This window comes from Anomaloglossus baeobatrachus, chromosome 12 (genome assembly GCF_048569485.1).
Source record: "Anomaloglossus baeobatrachus isolate aAnoBae1 chromosome 12, aAnoBae1.hap1, whole genome shotgun sequence".
Taxonomy (NCBI): Eukaryota; Metazoa; Chordata; class Amphibia; order Anura; family Aromobatidae; genus Anomaloglossus; species Anomaloglossus baeobatrachus.
This window is the reverse complement of record NC_134364.1, coordinates 109049885-109066178: the sequence shown is the minus strand read 5'-3', so window position 1 is coordinate 109066178 and position 16294 is coordinate 109049885. Positions and strand designations below refer to the sequence as shown.

The 16294-nt window shown below is 42.2% G+C and overlaps 2 protein-coding genes and 1 long non-coding RNA gene across 3 annotated transcripts in view; 2 read left to right on the top strand and 1 right to left on the bottom strand.

Moving 5' to 3' along the window:
* The first annotated feature begins 230 nt into the window (after positions 1-230).
* Positions 231-16294, top strand: part of LOC142257874 (uncharacterized) — a 48333-nt gene continuing 32269 nt past the window's right edge. Inside the window, exon 1 of the long non-coding RNA XR_012727670.1 lies at positions 231-306. This is a non-coding gene — a long non-coding RNA (uncharacterized LOC142257874). The remainder of the gene's footprint in view (positions 307-16294) is intronic.
* LOC142258110 (olfactory receptor 12D2-like) lies at positions 932-10037 on the top strand. Its single transcript, XM_075330576.1, has 3 exons — positions 932-1875; positions 2501-2512; positions 9893-10037. Exons 1-3 carry the CDS (start codon positions 932-934, stop codon positions 10035-10037), a joined length of 1101 nt encoding a protein of 366 aa, XP_075186691.1.
* Positions 10107-11040, bottom strand: LOC142257907 (olfactory receptor 12D1-like). Its single transcript, XM_075330188.1, is given in 2 exon segments — positions 10107-10386; positions 10388-11040. Coding segments are annotated over 2 exon segments (933 nt in total).

Below are 16294 nucleotides of genomic sequence, written 5' to 3'. Positions count from 1 at the left end.
GAGAAATCCAATTTGCAATGTCTTTTTTTCTCCAGTTTTTCCATTTTTTCTTAAAAAGCAGCACTACATGATGAATACAAAAGTATATGATATTGAGGAGGAAAAGAATACTTCAACATATCCATGTAGGCTTTATTTTTACAATAATTAAAAACTACAATTTTGGGGTGCAATTTGGTGGCTTACTTTTTTTTAAATGTGTCCCTATTTTTATTTCCAGAATTTTCCGTAAAACTATTCCAGTTGGCTGGCTCCAAAAAAAGTCTGAGAAGATGGCTGTTTCTACTATCTGCTCCATATGCTCTGGTACAACATTTACCCATTACTTTTCTTGCATAGTATCATAGAAATTTAATTTATTTTACTGTCTGGCTTCATACTGTGCACACATGCATCTCTTGGGTCGGTGACTGACTGCAGTGGTCGGTATGTTATCACTGTAGGAGAAGTTAACAAGATCAGAGGGACCACTGGAGTAGGTCTACCTCTAGTTGCCATGATTTTAGTGGGATTTTTTACAGACTCCGGTCTGTTGGCCAGGTCAGCACTGGACGGGATGCCTATGGACCTCTATACCTCCCAGAATTCCCAACTATGTGATTGATTAATGGGAAATCATATGTCACACTGCACAGTTATCAGATTCCTCACCTGGCCAGTGGACCAGAGTTCTTAGAATCAATCCTCACATCTTTAATGTTTTTTATTTTTTATTTCTGAAAACAATCCAAAAGGTTCTCTGGAAGCATAAATTAAGGAATTCATAGTCATCTGTTAGTTCTCCAAACTTTAGTATGCCTACAACTAGAAAAGCAATACTTGAAATTCCAACAACATATCTTCTTTGTCATGCCTCATCCACTTAGTTCCTACACTAGACATTGCCTAGAATATTCCACAGATAAAGCATCCTTAATAACCATTAGTTACTATGCTTCTAGTTTCCAGTTTTACAGAGGATCTCGTAAACCAAACTTCAGTGGGAGAGTTCGTCTTGGTTGGCTTCACAATTGTCAAAGAGCTTCAAGGTATTTTTTTTTGTCTATTCTCGTTATTCTTCCTCCTCAACCTTACGGGAAATATCTCAATTTTGTGGTTTGTGTCTTTTGATTCAAGTCTCCATACACCTATGTATTTTTTCTTAGGAAACCTTTCCTTTTTCGATATCTCCTTTTCATCTGTTGCCGTGCCAAAAATGCTTTGTGACTTTTTTTCACACCAGAAGACCATCTCATTTGCTGGATGCATTGCTCAGATGCATTTTTTTCATTTCTTGGGAAGCTCTGAAGTTACTTTACTTACCGTTATGTCTTATGACCGTCTGGTGGCTATAAGCAACCCCTTACGTTATTCGGTCATAATGAATAGAAAACTTTGTGTTTGCCTTGTTATCGGCTCTTATACTACTGGTTTTCTCCATTCTCTTTTACATACGTTGCTGACAGCAAAGCTTCCATTTTGTGGTCCTAACAAGGTCAACCATTTCTTTTGTGATGTTAAACCAGTACTGATTTTAGCTTGTACAGATATATCCCTCAATCTAAAACTTCTTACCTTGGTAACTGGATATCTGGCAACCACATCTTTTCTACTAACCCTTTTTCCATACATTTTAATAAGTAAATTTCTTCTGAAAATCCAAACAATTGAAGGTCGAAAACGAGCATTTTCAACTTGTAGCTCCCACCTCATGGTTGTCTCCCTCCTCTTTGGAACGGCCATGTTTACCTATTTGGGGCCTTCTTCACAAGATATTTTAGATCATGATAGAGCTGCTGCCGTGCTCTTTACAATGATAACACCAGCTCTAAATCCAGTTATATATACGTTGCGCAACAAGGACATGAAACAATCTATGAATAAGGTTATTAAAAAGTGGCTGATAATGTAAAATAAAAAAGTTACAATTTTTATCTTTCAGCCATAATCTTGAAAGGAGCAGAAATGTAAGCAATGAAGCAGGTGCAAATTGGGCCCAGATTTCCTGGAAAACTATTGAGGTGGACACAAACACCAGGGCCCACATCAAGCAAAGTTTTTACAGCAGCGATCTGAAATATTTTACACAATTCACAGTTCACAAACATTTTGCAACTTTTAGTGTTTTCATGCCAGGATTGACCAGCTCCACCAACATAGACAAAGCTGAGATGGGAGCATGGCAATGCTTGCTTGCCTAATTCATGACGAGTTGTGTCATATGTTCTTCTAAAAATTGTACTCTAGTTCCTAACGCTTCTGAGTCATTAAGGATCATACGACGGTCTTAATTTTTAATTCATAGTATGTTACACCACAGATCTTACTACTGTTTTTAACTGGAGAAAGATTTGTGGCCTAGTGCACTGCACGTTTAAGACACACTTGATTCATTAGGATGTGAAGCCAGTCTTGTTTTCCTTGGTGGAAAAACCCAGCACTTGTTTTTATTTTGATCTTTCTCCTTGGCCCCCTTTTTCCTTCCAATTATGCGCAAACAATTTTTCATTTCTTTGCTAAGGAAAAAAATCTGGTCTGTCGCCATAAAGCCCCATATTTATGTCTGACACTTATCATAGTTAGTATTAATTTTTTCAGAAGTTCGTGTGAAAGCCCCGTCACACACAATGAGATCGCTAACGAGATCGTTGCGGAGTCACAGTTTCTGTGACGCAGAAGCGATCTCGCCAGCGATCTCATTATGTGTGACACCTACCAGCGATCAGGCCCCTACTGTGAGATCATTAGTCATTACCGAATGGTCCGGACCATTTTCTTTAAAGGCAATGTCCTGCTGAGCAGGACGCATCGCTGTGTTTGACACCTGCCAACGACCTCCTAACACGGTCCCAATGACCGCCAAGATCGTTATATAGGTGGCTGATCGTTACTGCGTCATTGGTAAGGTCTGATTGTGTGGCATCTCACCAGTGACCTCCCAGCAACTTACCAGCAATCCTTATCAGGTCGTATTGTTGTCGGGATCGCTGGTAAGTTGTGTGTGACTGGGCCTTAAGAAAAGTTATTCTGTGGCCTCAGACCTAGGTTAACCTAGCCTTGACGTTCTACGCACATTAATACATTTTAATAAAACAAAAGAACAAAAGAAGCCTGTTCTTTGTCAAAGATAAGATCAACATTGATCAATGTGCTAAGCGATGATGTGTGCAAGATCTTTGGTAAAATTGTGGAGTCGCACATTTATCACATGCCTATAGGATATGCCCTAAATGTCCAACTAACATGGGTCCGAACACTGGGGCTTACATCTATCTTTATAACGTAGGCTTGGCAATTTTTAGAGCACCCATAAAAGAAAATGGATAGTGTTGCACTAGCTCTTCATTCATAACAGCGATAGCAATTCTATTGATAAGTGTCCCAGATGGGATAACCCTTATAATGAAGCAAACTCTTTTATTTTTTTCCGTATTTCTTCACTAGTTTTATCAATATTTCTAATATATTGCTATAGTAGACAATGTTCATGAGACTATGGAAACTAAGACAACAATGATGGAATTATAGTAGGAATTTTATTTTTTTCCACATTTCTGTACTTTGTACTATGTTTTTTTTCCCACCTGAGTTTTTTGAGTGTTATCTGTACTGTAGACAATAATTAATATATTTTCACATTTCAACCTCGAGTTGTAGAATCATCAGTAACTCTCTTGCTTGATCTCACAGACCTGGTGGAAATCTAGTTAAAGGGGAGGTTACCATCAGAAAATGACCTAGTGTTTTAATCATATTTTTGTCCTAAGTTTATTTTTTTAATGTAGAAAATATTTGGTTGTCATATCTCATATCATCTTTAGAAAAAGAACAAAAAAACAATAAAATTAGTCATTTTTAATTTTTTGCATTGGCAACGGAGGCTTTTTTTAGATTCATACTTCCTGTCCTTTCAAGAAGAATTTATAGCACATATTATCAGAAGCTAGATTACAATGACAGGAAACACTTCTGTACATAGCTTATAATACATAATCCACCAATCAGAATAGGCGATGGTATGACTGACTTTGTTCCCTCTCCCTTAATGATGATCTTTCCCCACACTCATTATACACTTCTATGCAAAAGGTAGGGTCAAGAGCCAACTATTGTGGTTCATCTCTCGCTTTACACACAGGCAGAGAAAGACCTGTCAGTCCAGGGGAATGGGTGGTTAGAGGTAGCTGTCTGACTAGTCTGCCATGTGGCTCAGTCCTCGTCTGACTGGTAAAGAAGCTCTCTTATCAAAATGTTTATTCTACTAATATATTGCAATCATCATATTTTATAGTAGCACTGTGTACTAATAATTGCTTAACTTGCCTTTCTACCCAGTTAATTCTTCCTTTTCTCTGCTCTAAGTAGCAACAGTCTGTTTTCACTACATTTGTCATTCACTTCTTCAACCCCTGACCCAGTTTTCTGCTCCAACCCCCTGCCATTGACTTTTGCATCAATGACTCATGTAGTGAAAAGAGAGTTCCTGTTTCTACATAGAACCTAGAAAGATTCAGCTAATCTGTTTCTAATTACATAATGCCACAGACCTAATTGAAAAGAGAAGAATTACCTGGGTAGAAGGGCAAAATGAGCAGCTTTGACGTCACTCAGGTTATTTATTTATTTTAACTGTACAAAACTGACTTGCAGACAGCACCTGTGGTTGAAAGCGTCAGACACACTGTCACACAGACTGACAGCCCTTCTGACTGCAACCAATGACAAACGCCAGTGGGCGGGGAAAGCAGTGCGTACGTATAGTTTAATGCGTAGCCCCAGAAGTGAATGAGCGGCCGCAGGAGCATTGTACAGCCACGCCGGAGCCTCTGTAAGTATGAAACACTTGCTTCATTCTTATTTTCTTTATTTTTCCTTCATTTTTTTTATTTTTTGAGTTGTCAAATCCGGATCATCACCTGGAATCCCGGGCCCGGGTCCATCACTCGGGTAAGTTTGAAAACATGCGGGTCTGAACTTTTACAGTCCAAGTCCGCCCATTACTACTCATTATGAATAATCTGAACATGAATAGTTAGTATTCACCCATCTCTAGTAATTAGGATTATCAGGCAGCATTCATGGAGCTATCCTTTTACACAGTACTTTTCATATGACTGCAGCTCTGATTACATTTACACCTTTATTGGAGCTCGCTTGATTCATTTCTTCCATTGTGTATGAGTTTAGAATTCAGGGAACTCATGACAGCCATATTTCATGTTTTAATATAGTACTGATTGAAGTCATTGGGATGCCTATGTGATGAATGGATGCTCCAGATTCTCCAGAGCTAGAAATATTCTTTTTTACTGTGTTACATTATGGCTTTACAGTTCTGAATTTGTCCTATTTTGTTAATTTAGAATTGCTTAATGTGTACCATGTTTTTCGTTTTATAAAATGCACCAAATTAATTTAGAGATGAAAAATCTAAAAAAAAAATTGTGGTCCGACTCATACTCTGGTGGTGTTTTACCGGAGGGGGGGGCAGCAGGGGGTAAAAGAGCGGGGTCACAGGAGGCAGGGGCTGTGCTTCAGTAGTCTGATGCTGCAGTTGCTGCGGCGGGATCTGTGCTGGCAGCGGTGAGGGCTGTGATGGTAGCGGTGAGGGCGGTTGGGGTTCTGGCTGTGTGGAGCAGGGCGGTGCAACAAGTGTCACAGATGTTCTGTCGGCAGTGCGGGCTTCAAAGAAATGGCGCTCAGAGTTGGTGTCTGAACAGATGGAGCTCTTGGCTCAATGACAAACTGAGAGCTCCATCTGCACTCGCGATGACTCTGGGCGCCATTATTTGAAGTCAGAGCATCTGGGACACCCGCCGCACCGCCCTGCTCTGCTCCACACAACCAGCCGTACGCACTGCCATCCGGCTAACCACCCGCACAGACAGCCACCCGCACAGGCAGACAGCTGCCCACACAGTCAGACAGCACAGCGCCCATTCTCCACCTTCCGGTAATCTACATTTTAAGATGCACCCCCTCATTTTACTCCTAAATTTTTTGGGAGGAAAAGTCTGTCTTTTGATCTGAAAAAAACGGAATTTAAAATATCAGACAATTAATATGTTTTTAATAATGACTACACTTATTTTTTTTACTTTTTTTATTACCTATTTAGAATTTTTTTTCACTAACTTCAATCCATCTAAAAGACAGTTAAAAAGAAAACTCAATGGAATTTTTTTACTTTTACTTATTATTTCCTTTCATTTTACCATCCAGTGTGATTACAGTCGAAATAAACTTGTCTAGAAAATTTTGTTACTACCTTTTCTGTTGTTTTTCAAATTCTCTGTGTTTTTTTATAAAATGAAATGTGTTAAAAATAAGGTCAATAGTAAAGGAAAAAAGTACAATCACACAATTGCATATAAATTGACACTGTATATATATAACAAGTACAGTCATAAACAATAAACGTTTGAGAAGTAATTAGAAATTCAAAAAATTACATAAATATTGTCATTCTTGTATGTTAGCTTAGATTGTGAGCTAGGCCTCCTTACATTTGGAGCAAAGGTTCAGTTGGTATTCATAGCCTCAAACTTGAATAGATTGGCCAAGTGGGAGTGGCATGTTGCCATTCCTCCGGTCTTTATGCATTTGCCTTTACTTTATTTCTAGAGTGTCCCATAAAGAGTGAAATTCTAAATAGCAGCATTATTATTTTTAATTATAAGTATTTAAAATTTACTCCACAAAAAGCTAATTTTACCTCCCCTTGACAAAGCATTTGCGAAACGTGCTTTAGCATAGCATGGAGGACATCACTGCTAAGCTGCATAATATATGGATATTGATTTTTTTTTGCTTTATATCTTTATATGTATTATAGAAATAGTTGGTATCTATATTTAGGTTGTGCACCTTCCTACATACGGTTAATTATTTTTTTACAGGCACTTTATTTGCACTGGTATTCATACTCCTATATGATGGCCGTAGAGAGGAAAGGTGATATGAATGCCGGGCTGCCATAAGAGAGGAAACTTCTGTGGTACATCAACATGATTTATGTCTTCGCGCTTTGCAGACAGATATCCCTCCTTTTGTTCAGGAACAATCATACAATCATCCTTGTATGATTGTTCCTGAAGAAGGAGAGGGATATCTGTCCAAAATGCATAGAAATTAATCATATTGATGTACCACAGAAGTTTCCTCTCTTACGGCCATCTTCATCCCACATGGGGCCACCGCAGCCATCACATTCCAGTGCTCTTCAGCTGGTTGTGACTTACACATCAAAACAAGGTGAGCTTTCCAAGTGGGTTGCCCTCCTGGTGCCATCTCATAAGACCCTATTGTATGCGCTTTCTGTCTTCTATTTTTTCACGGCCACTACCCTCATATGATGTGATTGGTCATTTGGGATTTTTCCTTCTCATTTTTGGCATTGATTGCAATGTGATGTATACTCACTTCTTCTTTGTTGATTTTAGTACTATTACATATTTTGGTGGCTTTTCTGGTTACTTAATTTTTTCCTTTGTATTTCTTGGCTTCTTCAGGAGTACTCCACCATAATATAGATATACAATGTTTGGGTAACATTTTCTTTTTTTGGGCACCTGCCTCCCAATCCTATTACATATTGGGTGCTTAATGTACCGTCTCTTACTAATAGTTTCTGCTTTTACAGCTTTTTAGCCAATGACAAAATGAATAGTGATAGGTGAATAGTAACTATTTGTGTTTGGATTTTTTTTGTAATGAATCACATTTGGGTATTTGTCACGAATAACAAACCTAATGCAAGTCAATGGGGAACCCAAGCATTTTTTTGGGAAATTTCATGAAAAATGCTTGGGCTCCCCATTGACTTGTGTTAGGTTCATTATTCATGACGAATATTGGAAAAGTACTTTGGGATTAATTACTAGGGATGGGTGAACCCCCCGATGTTCGATGTTCGGGAGACTCGCCCGAACATTTTGTAAAGTTCGCGTTCGGATTCTAATATAACGCAAACTTGCGTCCGAACCCTGAACTTGGACTTTACAGTTATGTGATGGGGTGGGGGACTGTAAAATAAAGCATATAGTTAATAATAAACATTGTCATTATACTTACAGGTCCTTCAGATTTTGTCTCCCGCCGCTGCTTCTTCCTAGTACGATCATCGCTGTGCCGCCCGATAACCAAAGGACCTTTTGTGACATCATAGCATGTGACCGGTGTAGCTTGTGAATTTTGTATTATCTCATTGGTAGACTGATCACATGGCTATGATGTCATGCTGGGTCTTGTCAGTGCATCTCGCCAGTACTCTGTGCTTGTCCAAGCATCTCAGTACTCGGTATACTCGGCGAGCGCCGTGTACCGGCGAGATGCTCGGGCACATGCTCGGCTCCCCGTCCCTGCATGTCGGCGCTAATACAGAGTCAGCCCACATGCAGGGATTTGCTGCCACAGCCGGTGAATCGCGGATCCCGGTATCGGGTGATCGGAGATCAGTTTACTATGGCAACGGTGGCAGAGGTGACATCACCGCTTACCAGCCCACAGCTTCTGCTCACTCATTGAGTGATTACCCAGCTTAGGAGAGCAGAAGCGTTCTTCCTCCTCTGTGCTGTCTGATATAGCAGAGCTGCATGGGCTGAAGGAGAAAGAAGACAGAAGACCAGGATTGTGGAGGGGTGAGAGGGAGTAATAAACAGAGTCTCTAAGTGTGTCTGTGTATTTATTTCTATTAAAGTATTTTTTCTCTGTGTGGTGTCTTTTTTTAACCCTTTATTGGAGATCCTTAATAGCCGGGTCAAACTTGCCTGACATTAAGAATCTCTGGCTTAATACTATCTGATAAAACAAAACTGTTATTAACCCCTTATTACTCAGCGTCACTGAAGAGTTGGATACAGCGCCAGAAGATGGCACTTCTATGAACTTGCCATTTTCTGGGGTGGCTGCGGACTGCAATTCACAGCGGGGCGGCCCAGAAAGATTGGGCCAACCTGCACTGCAAATTCAAATCCTTAGCTGCCTAGTTGTACCAGTCTGGGCACAAAAATGGGGCGAAGCCCATGTTGTTTTTTTTTAATTATTTCATGAAATTCATGAAATTATTAAAAAAAGGGATTCCCTATATTTTTGGTTCCCAGCCAGGTACAAATAGGCAGCTGAGGGTTGGGGGCAGCCCGTACCTGCCTCCTGTACCTGGCTAGCATACAAAAATGGCGAAGCCCATGTAATTTTTTTTTTAGTTTTTTGGCAAAAAAAATGCTTCCCTGGATTTTCCATTGCCAGTGAACGCAACAGCAAGCAGTAGGGGTTAGCAGATTGGATTACTCTTAGCTACTAATACAAAAAATGCTGCGGGAGCCCACAATTTTTTTGTTATTATTTATTTAAATAACTAAAAAAAAAAAATGGGCTTCCCTGTTTTTTGATTACCTGACATCACAGTACTGTAAAAATAAATCATTAAAGAAAATGACATAGCGCTCCACGATATTTTTGATTCTCAGCTTAGATAAAGCAGATGGCTAGGGGCTGCCACCCCCATTTGCCTGGTGTTACCTTGGCTGGCAATCAAAATACAGGGAAGCCCTTTAACTTTTTTTTATTTAAAAAAAATAATGAAAAAAAAAATGCATGTTCTCCAGCCGTATTTTGATTGCCAGTCAGGTAAAGCCAGGCAGCTGGGATTCTCCTGGACCTTTGATGACGTCATACTCACGTGACCAGTCTGTAGCCAAAGAGGTAATACAACATTCACACGTGGCTGGTCACATGGGTATGACATCACGGTCAAGGCAGGTCCTTTTAGCCAGAGGTGCTTACCGGGGGGGAACAGCAATGATTGGACGGACACAGAAGCTGAAGCACTGGAAGGCAGAGTCTGCAGGACGCGTCACGGGACCTGTAAGTATGATCATAAGGTTTTTTTAATAACATGCTTTATTTTTATCAGCCCCTGGACTCGAACTGTAACACGAACTGTAACACAAATGTCCCAGATAGCTCGTGTTCGGGGTTGTGTGCACGAACCCCATGTGTTCGGTATGGACCCCGAACTTTACAGTTCGGATTCGCCCATCCCTAGTAATTACCGATAATACAAACCCAAATAGTTACTATTCACTTATCACTAAAAATTAACAAGGTAAAAAAATAAGAAAAGTCTCTCAAAGAGATGCATTATTTACAATTATTTTCTTCATGGCTTTTTTCATATCTTTGTTCCTTAGCGTATATATTATTGGATTTAAGGCCGGAGTTATAACAGTGAACAGAACAGCAGCTGCTCGGTCTTGATCTAAAGAGTCTTGTGATGACAGTCGTATATATGTAAAAATGGCTGTTCCATAGAGCAAAAAGACAACAATAAGATGGGCACTACAGGTGGAGAATGCACGCTTTCGACCTTCGGATGCCCGTATCTTCAAAAGAAATTTGATTATAAAAATATGAGAGGAGAGTTAGTAGTAAAGTCGTTGTGGCCAATGTTCCGGTTACTCTTTTTAGTAGCTTCAGATTGAGAGAAATATCGGTACATGCCAATTGAAGCACTGGTTTGATATCACAGAAAAAATGTTTTACCAAATTTGGCCCACAAAATGGTAGTTTTGCTGCCATCACTGTATGTATCAGAGAATGGAAATATCCGGCAATCCAAGAGCTGAATGACAAACACCGACAAACTCTAGTATTCATTATTGTAGAGTAGCGTAATGGATTACCGATGGCAACATATCGATCATATGACATTGCTGTTAGGAGCATCACTTCCGTACTTCCCAAAAAATGGAAGAAATGCATCTGGGAAATGCAGCCAGCAAAAGAAATGGTCTTTTCCAAGGCCAACAAATCCCTTAACATCTTGGGGACAGGTACTGAAGAATAGAAGATATCTAAAAATGACAAATGCCACAAAAAGTAATACATGGGAGTATGGAGGCTGGTATCTATAACAGTGATTACCATAATGGAAATGTTTCCTATTAAGTTGATTATGTAGAACATCAAGAAGAATAAGAAAAAAATTACTTGAAGCTTCCTTACATCAGTCAAACCAAGCAAGACAAATTCTGTGATGGAGGTGTAATTCGTCAACTCCATTCCAGTTTTTAAATAGGATATTACTGGAGGAAAAAAAATGGCAGGTTTTTCACACATCAGATTTTTCACACATATACAGTGAGTCTTGAAAATTTTGGAATTCTAGGAATTCTTCATAATTTTCCATTTTTCTGCATATTTGACCTATACCGTAAGTGCATCAGGTTTTCACATAAGTCCTAAAAGTAAATGAAGAGAACCAAATTAAACAAATGAGTCAAAATTGTTAAAAAATTGTTTAAAAGAACTGAAGTCCTCAGTGGTTGATACCTTTTAATGGCTAACTGAAAAGTTGATAATAATAGCAGCTTTCAAGACTACTCAGGTCTCTTCTTTAGGCTCAGTATAACACAAAATGTGAAGAGTCACATATTTATACACAACAGGATCTTGACAACCAGGAAAAGGTCAGATTCGACACCTCCAGCATGACGCAACCCTCATTTGGATTACCTGTATCAAAATCGTTAAACTTTGTCATTCTTTTATTGAGACCTTAAGGATTAGCAGATTGTATTGTGAAATTAGTCTGGTGTTTTTAATCAATGGACTGGTAAGCATTTGAGAGTGAAGTTGTGTTACGGTTGCTGCGAGCACTGGAGACTATGTCCAGATTTCTTGCTACTGCACATGTGCGAGCGCTGGAGACTAAGTCCAGATTTCTTGCTACTGCACATGTGCGAGCGCTGGAGACTAAGTCCAGATTTCTTGCTACTGCACATGTGCGAGCGCCGGAGACTAAGTCCAATCTTGGAGCCATTGCACATGTGCGGGTGACATCATCGCTGACACGAGGTCACATGTCTCTGACACCTTCTATGCCGATTGGTCGCTGGTCATGTGCTTGTGACGTCTTGCTCGGTGATAGGCCAGCATGACGTCACTCCTGTCGTTCTGGAAGCGGATTGGCTCTGGTGTCCTCCATCTTGGATGAGGCACAGAGTCTATATAAGACCCTGACACACGCCGCATGGTGCTCAGTCCTCTTGGTTCATGCATATGAGTAGACGCTCTGTGCGCGTTCCTCTAGGCATTCCTCTGTCTATGCTAGGTGAGCGCTACCGGCAGGGTAGCGTTCTTATACCTTACAGCTTCGGCTGCTGTCCGTATCCTTACCTCTTAGGGGAGCGGACATAGGCAGGTGCCTGAGGCACATGGTCTGGCTGGGCCTTGTGATTGTACTCGTAGGTGGACGTTGCCGCTAGGGTAACGTTCCTTATACTGCGTCTGGCAGTTGTTCGTATCCTCGCACACTAGGGGAGCGAACAGAGGTAGGAGCTTTGTGCGGCTTACGCTGCTGTTCGTCTCTTTTGCACCACTAGAAGAGCGGACCTAGGCAGGTGCCATATCTAGGTAGGTGCCATTTCGCACACATTGCCTTTGTCTCTGTGATTATTAACAGAGATCATTCCACACACCCTCCAAGTAAGGGAGGAATTGCTTTACTTTCTTATTATATCCTTCTGTGAGTTAACAGAGGTATTGCACTCTGCCATAGTCTGCAGCAAAGTCTTTGCACGGTGGACCCTGACTGTCTGATACTCCTTTCGGTTATTATCAGACAGCCCCCCGTAACATTAGGACTGAGCCAAGGGTCTGGCAGTTATGGCAGAATATCAGCAGTTACACCGTTACATACAAGTACTTGAGTCACGGCTCAAGAGTATAGAGGATAAACCTCAGACCATGGTGACATCTGCACATGATCCTCGACTTGCTCTACCAAACAGTTATTCTGGCGATGCCAGATCATGTCGTGGTTTCATTAGTCAGTGTCAGATACACCTAGAGGTTAACTCTTCTCGCTTCTCTACGGAGAGGTCCAGAGTAGGCTTTATCATCTCCTTACTTCAGGACAAAGCCTTAGAATGGGCGACTCCCCTATGGGAGCGCTCTGATGTGGTTACTCTGAGACATCAAGACTTTCTTGATGCTCTTAAGGCGGTATTCATGGGTCCGCAGGTTACCCATGATGCGGCCCTGAGACTGTTAGATCTATCTCAGGGTTCGTTATCCACTAGTTCTTATGCCATTGCTTTTAGAACTCTGGTGGCAGAACTAGATTGGCCAGAGAAGGTGTTGATTCCTATCTTCTGGAGAGGGTTGGCTGGCTATGTCAAGGATGCCCTTGCTACTCGTGAAGTCCCTGCTTCTCTGGAGGACTTGATCACAGTAGCAACGAGGATCGACGTACGCCATAGGGAACGTAGACTCGAGGTCTCTTCCTCACGCCCTAAGCATCGGGCTATTCCAGTTGTTGAGGGTCCACTACCATCTTCCTCAGCATCTGAAACATCTCCCACTCCTATGGAGTTAGGTCATACGTTCTCCAGACTACGCAAGTCTGGTCCTCCTATATGTTACGTATGTCGTCAGGTTGGGCACTATGCCAACAAGTGTCCTAGTCGTCAGGGAAACTCCCTGGCCTAGTAACCATTAGAGGGGGGTTACTAGAGACGTCTTCTGCACCCTCTAAGTGTTGTATCCCAGGTCAGCTCTCGTTATCTGAGAATACATGGCCTATTATGGCTTTTGTGGATTCCGGAGCTGACGGGATTTTTGTGTCCTCAGGATTTGTAAAGGGACACAATATTCCCTCTATCATGTTAGAGGCGCCTATTCCTGTCCGTGTTGTTAATGGAACTATGTTGTCTGACTCCATTACATTGAGGACAGTTCCCTTGCGCCTTTCCCTGTCTCAGGGTCACATAGAGGAGATTTCTTTTCTTGTTTTGCCTGAGGGTATAGACGACGTCCTTCTGGGTCTTCCATGGCTTCGGACTCATGCTCCTCACATTGACTGGGAGTCTGACAGCATTATTAGTTGGGGTTCGAAATGTCAGTCCCGATGTCTTCCCTTACCACCTAAGGTCGTTGCAGTTGCATCAACTGATCTCTCTCCCATACCTACACCCTATTTGGATTTCGCTGACGTGTTCTCCAAACAGGGTGCTGAAGTTCTTCCACCCCATAGGCCGTATGACTGTGCCATAGACCTTATCCCAGGTTCGGTTCCACCTAAAGGCAGGGTTTACCCCCTGTCGATACCTGAGTCGGAGGCCATGTCGACCTATATAAGAGAGAGCTTAGAGAAGGGGTTCATTCGTAAGTCTGTCTCTCCCGCGGGAGCTGGGTTTTTCTTTGTTCAGAAGAAAGAGGGTGATTTGCGTCCCTGCATAGATTACAGGGGTCTCAACGCAATCACAATAAAGAACAAATACCCATTACCTTTAATTTCGGAGCTCTTTGACAGACTGAGAGGAGCTCAAGTTTTTACGAAGTTGGATCTGCGGGGTGCGTATAACTTGGTACGAATTCGAAAGGGTGACGAATGGAAGACCGCTTTTAACACCCGAGACGGTCACTATGAATACCTCGTCATGCCTTTTGGGTTATGTAATGCACCCGCAGTATTTCAGGACTTCGTAAATGATGTGTTCAGGGATTTACTGTTATCCTCAGTAGTGGTGTATCTGGACGACATCCTGATTTTTTCTCCTGATCTGGAGACTCATCGTCAGGATGTCGTTCGTGTCCTTTCCCGTTTAAGGGAGCACTCATTGTTTGCTAAACTCGAGAAATGTGTATTCGAGCAGTCCTCATTGCCTTTTTTGGGTTACATTATCTCACAAGAGGGTCTGGCTATGGATCCTGCGAAGCTCTCTGCTGTCCTGCAATGGTCCGAACCTCATTCCTTGAAGGCGGTGCAACGCTTCTTAGGATTTATAAATTATTACAGGCAGTTCATACCCCATTTTTCTACTTTGGTGGCCCCTTTGGTGGCCTTGACTAAGAAAGGTGCTAATCCCAAAGCCTGGTCTACTGAGACATCTCAGGCTTTTGAGGCAGTAAAAAGACACTTTTCAACTGCTCCCGTTCTTCAAAGACCCGATGAGAGTAAGCCCTTCCTCTTAGAGGTTGATGCCTCTTCAGTGGGTGCTGGTGCGGTCTTGTATCAAAAGAACGGTGCAGGTAGAAAAAGGCCGTGTTTCTTCTTTGCTAAAACCTTTTCACCGGCAGAGAGAAACTATACCATTGGGGATAGGGAACTGCTCGCCTTGAGATTAGCCTTGGAGGAGTGGCGTCACTTGCTGGAAGGAGCGAAACATCCTTTCCAGGTCTATACAGACCATAAGAATCTGACGTACTTACAAACCGCTCAGCGTCTGAATCCTCGCCAAGCCCGCTGGTTCTTGTTTTTCTCCCGCTTTCACTTCTCCATCAACTATTTGTCTGGGAGTAAGAATAACAAGGCAGACGCCCTGTCTCGCTCTATGCTTTCTACCCAGGAAGAGATTGACGAACCTCGTCTTATCCTTCCCTCCAGGGTTTTTCATACGCTCTCCCCTGTGACGTTAGACCAAATCCCACCGGGCAAGACATTTGTTCCGCCTGATCGACAGAATGATATACTGTCATGGGCCCACACCTCAAAGGTGGGTGGGCATTTTGGTATTAGGCGGACACGAGAGTTACTGGAGAGGTGGTATTGGTGGCCACACTTAGCCAGCCACGTCAAGAGATATGTCGGTTCCTGCTACTCGTGTGCTCACAACCGTCCATTACGGCAGAGACCGGCTGGGCTCTTGCATCCTTTACCAGTGCCAGATAGACCATGGGAGGTGGTAGGCATGGACTTTGTGGGTGATCTTCCATGTTCACAGGGACATAGATTTGTGTGGGTCATTACGGACCATTTCTCCCGGATGGTTCATCTCGTACCGTTATCGAGAATCCCATCTTCCAGGGTACTAGCCAAACTATTCCTCAAGCATGTCTTTAGGCTTCACGGGATGCCAGATCGTATCATTTGTGATAGAGGCCCGCAATTTACTTCCCGTTTCTGGCGAGATCTTTGTAGCCTTCTGCAAATTGAGTTGAATCTCTCTTCGGCATACCATCCGGAGACTAATGGTTTGGTTGAACGTACCAATCAATCTATGATTATATACCTTCGACACTTTGTTGCTGAGAACCACGATAACTGGTCCTCCCTCCTACCCTGGGCAGAATTTGCCCTTAACAATTCGCTGGCTGAGGCCACTGGGCAGACACCGTTCGTACTCAATAATGGGCAACACCCTAGGGTACCGGTACCGTTTCCCGCTGCTGCACCTCCTCTTGTGGCCGACTGGGCAACTAATGCCAGAGAGGTTTGGGATCGGACTCAAGAGTCGATCCAAGCAGCTAAGGACCGTATGAAGACGGTGTCCGATCGGTTTCGTCGCCCGGCTCCTGTCTTTTCTCCAGGGGA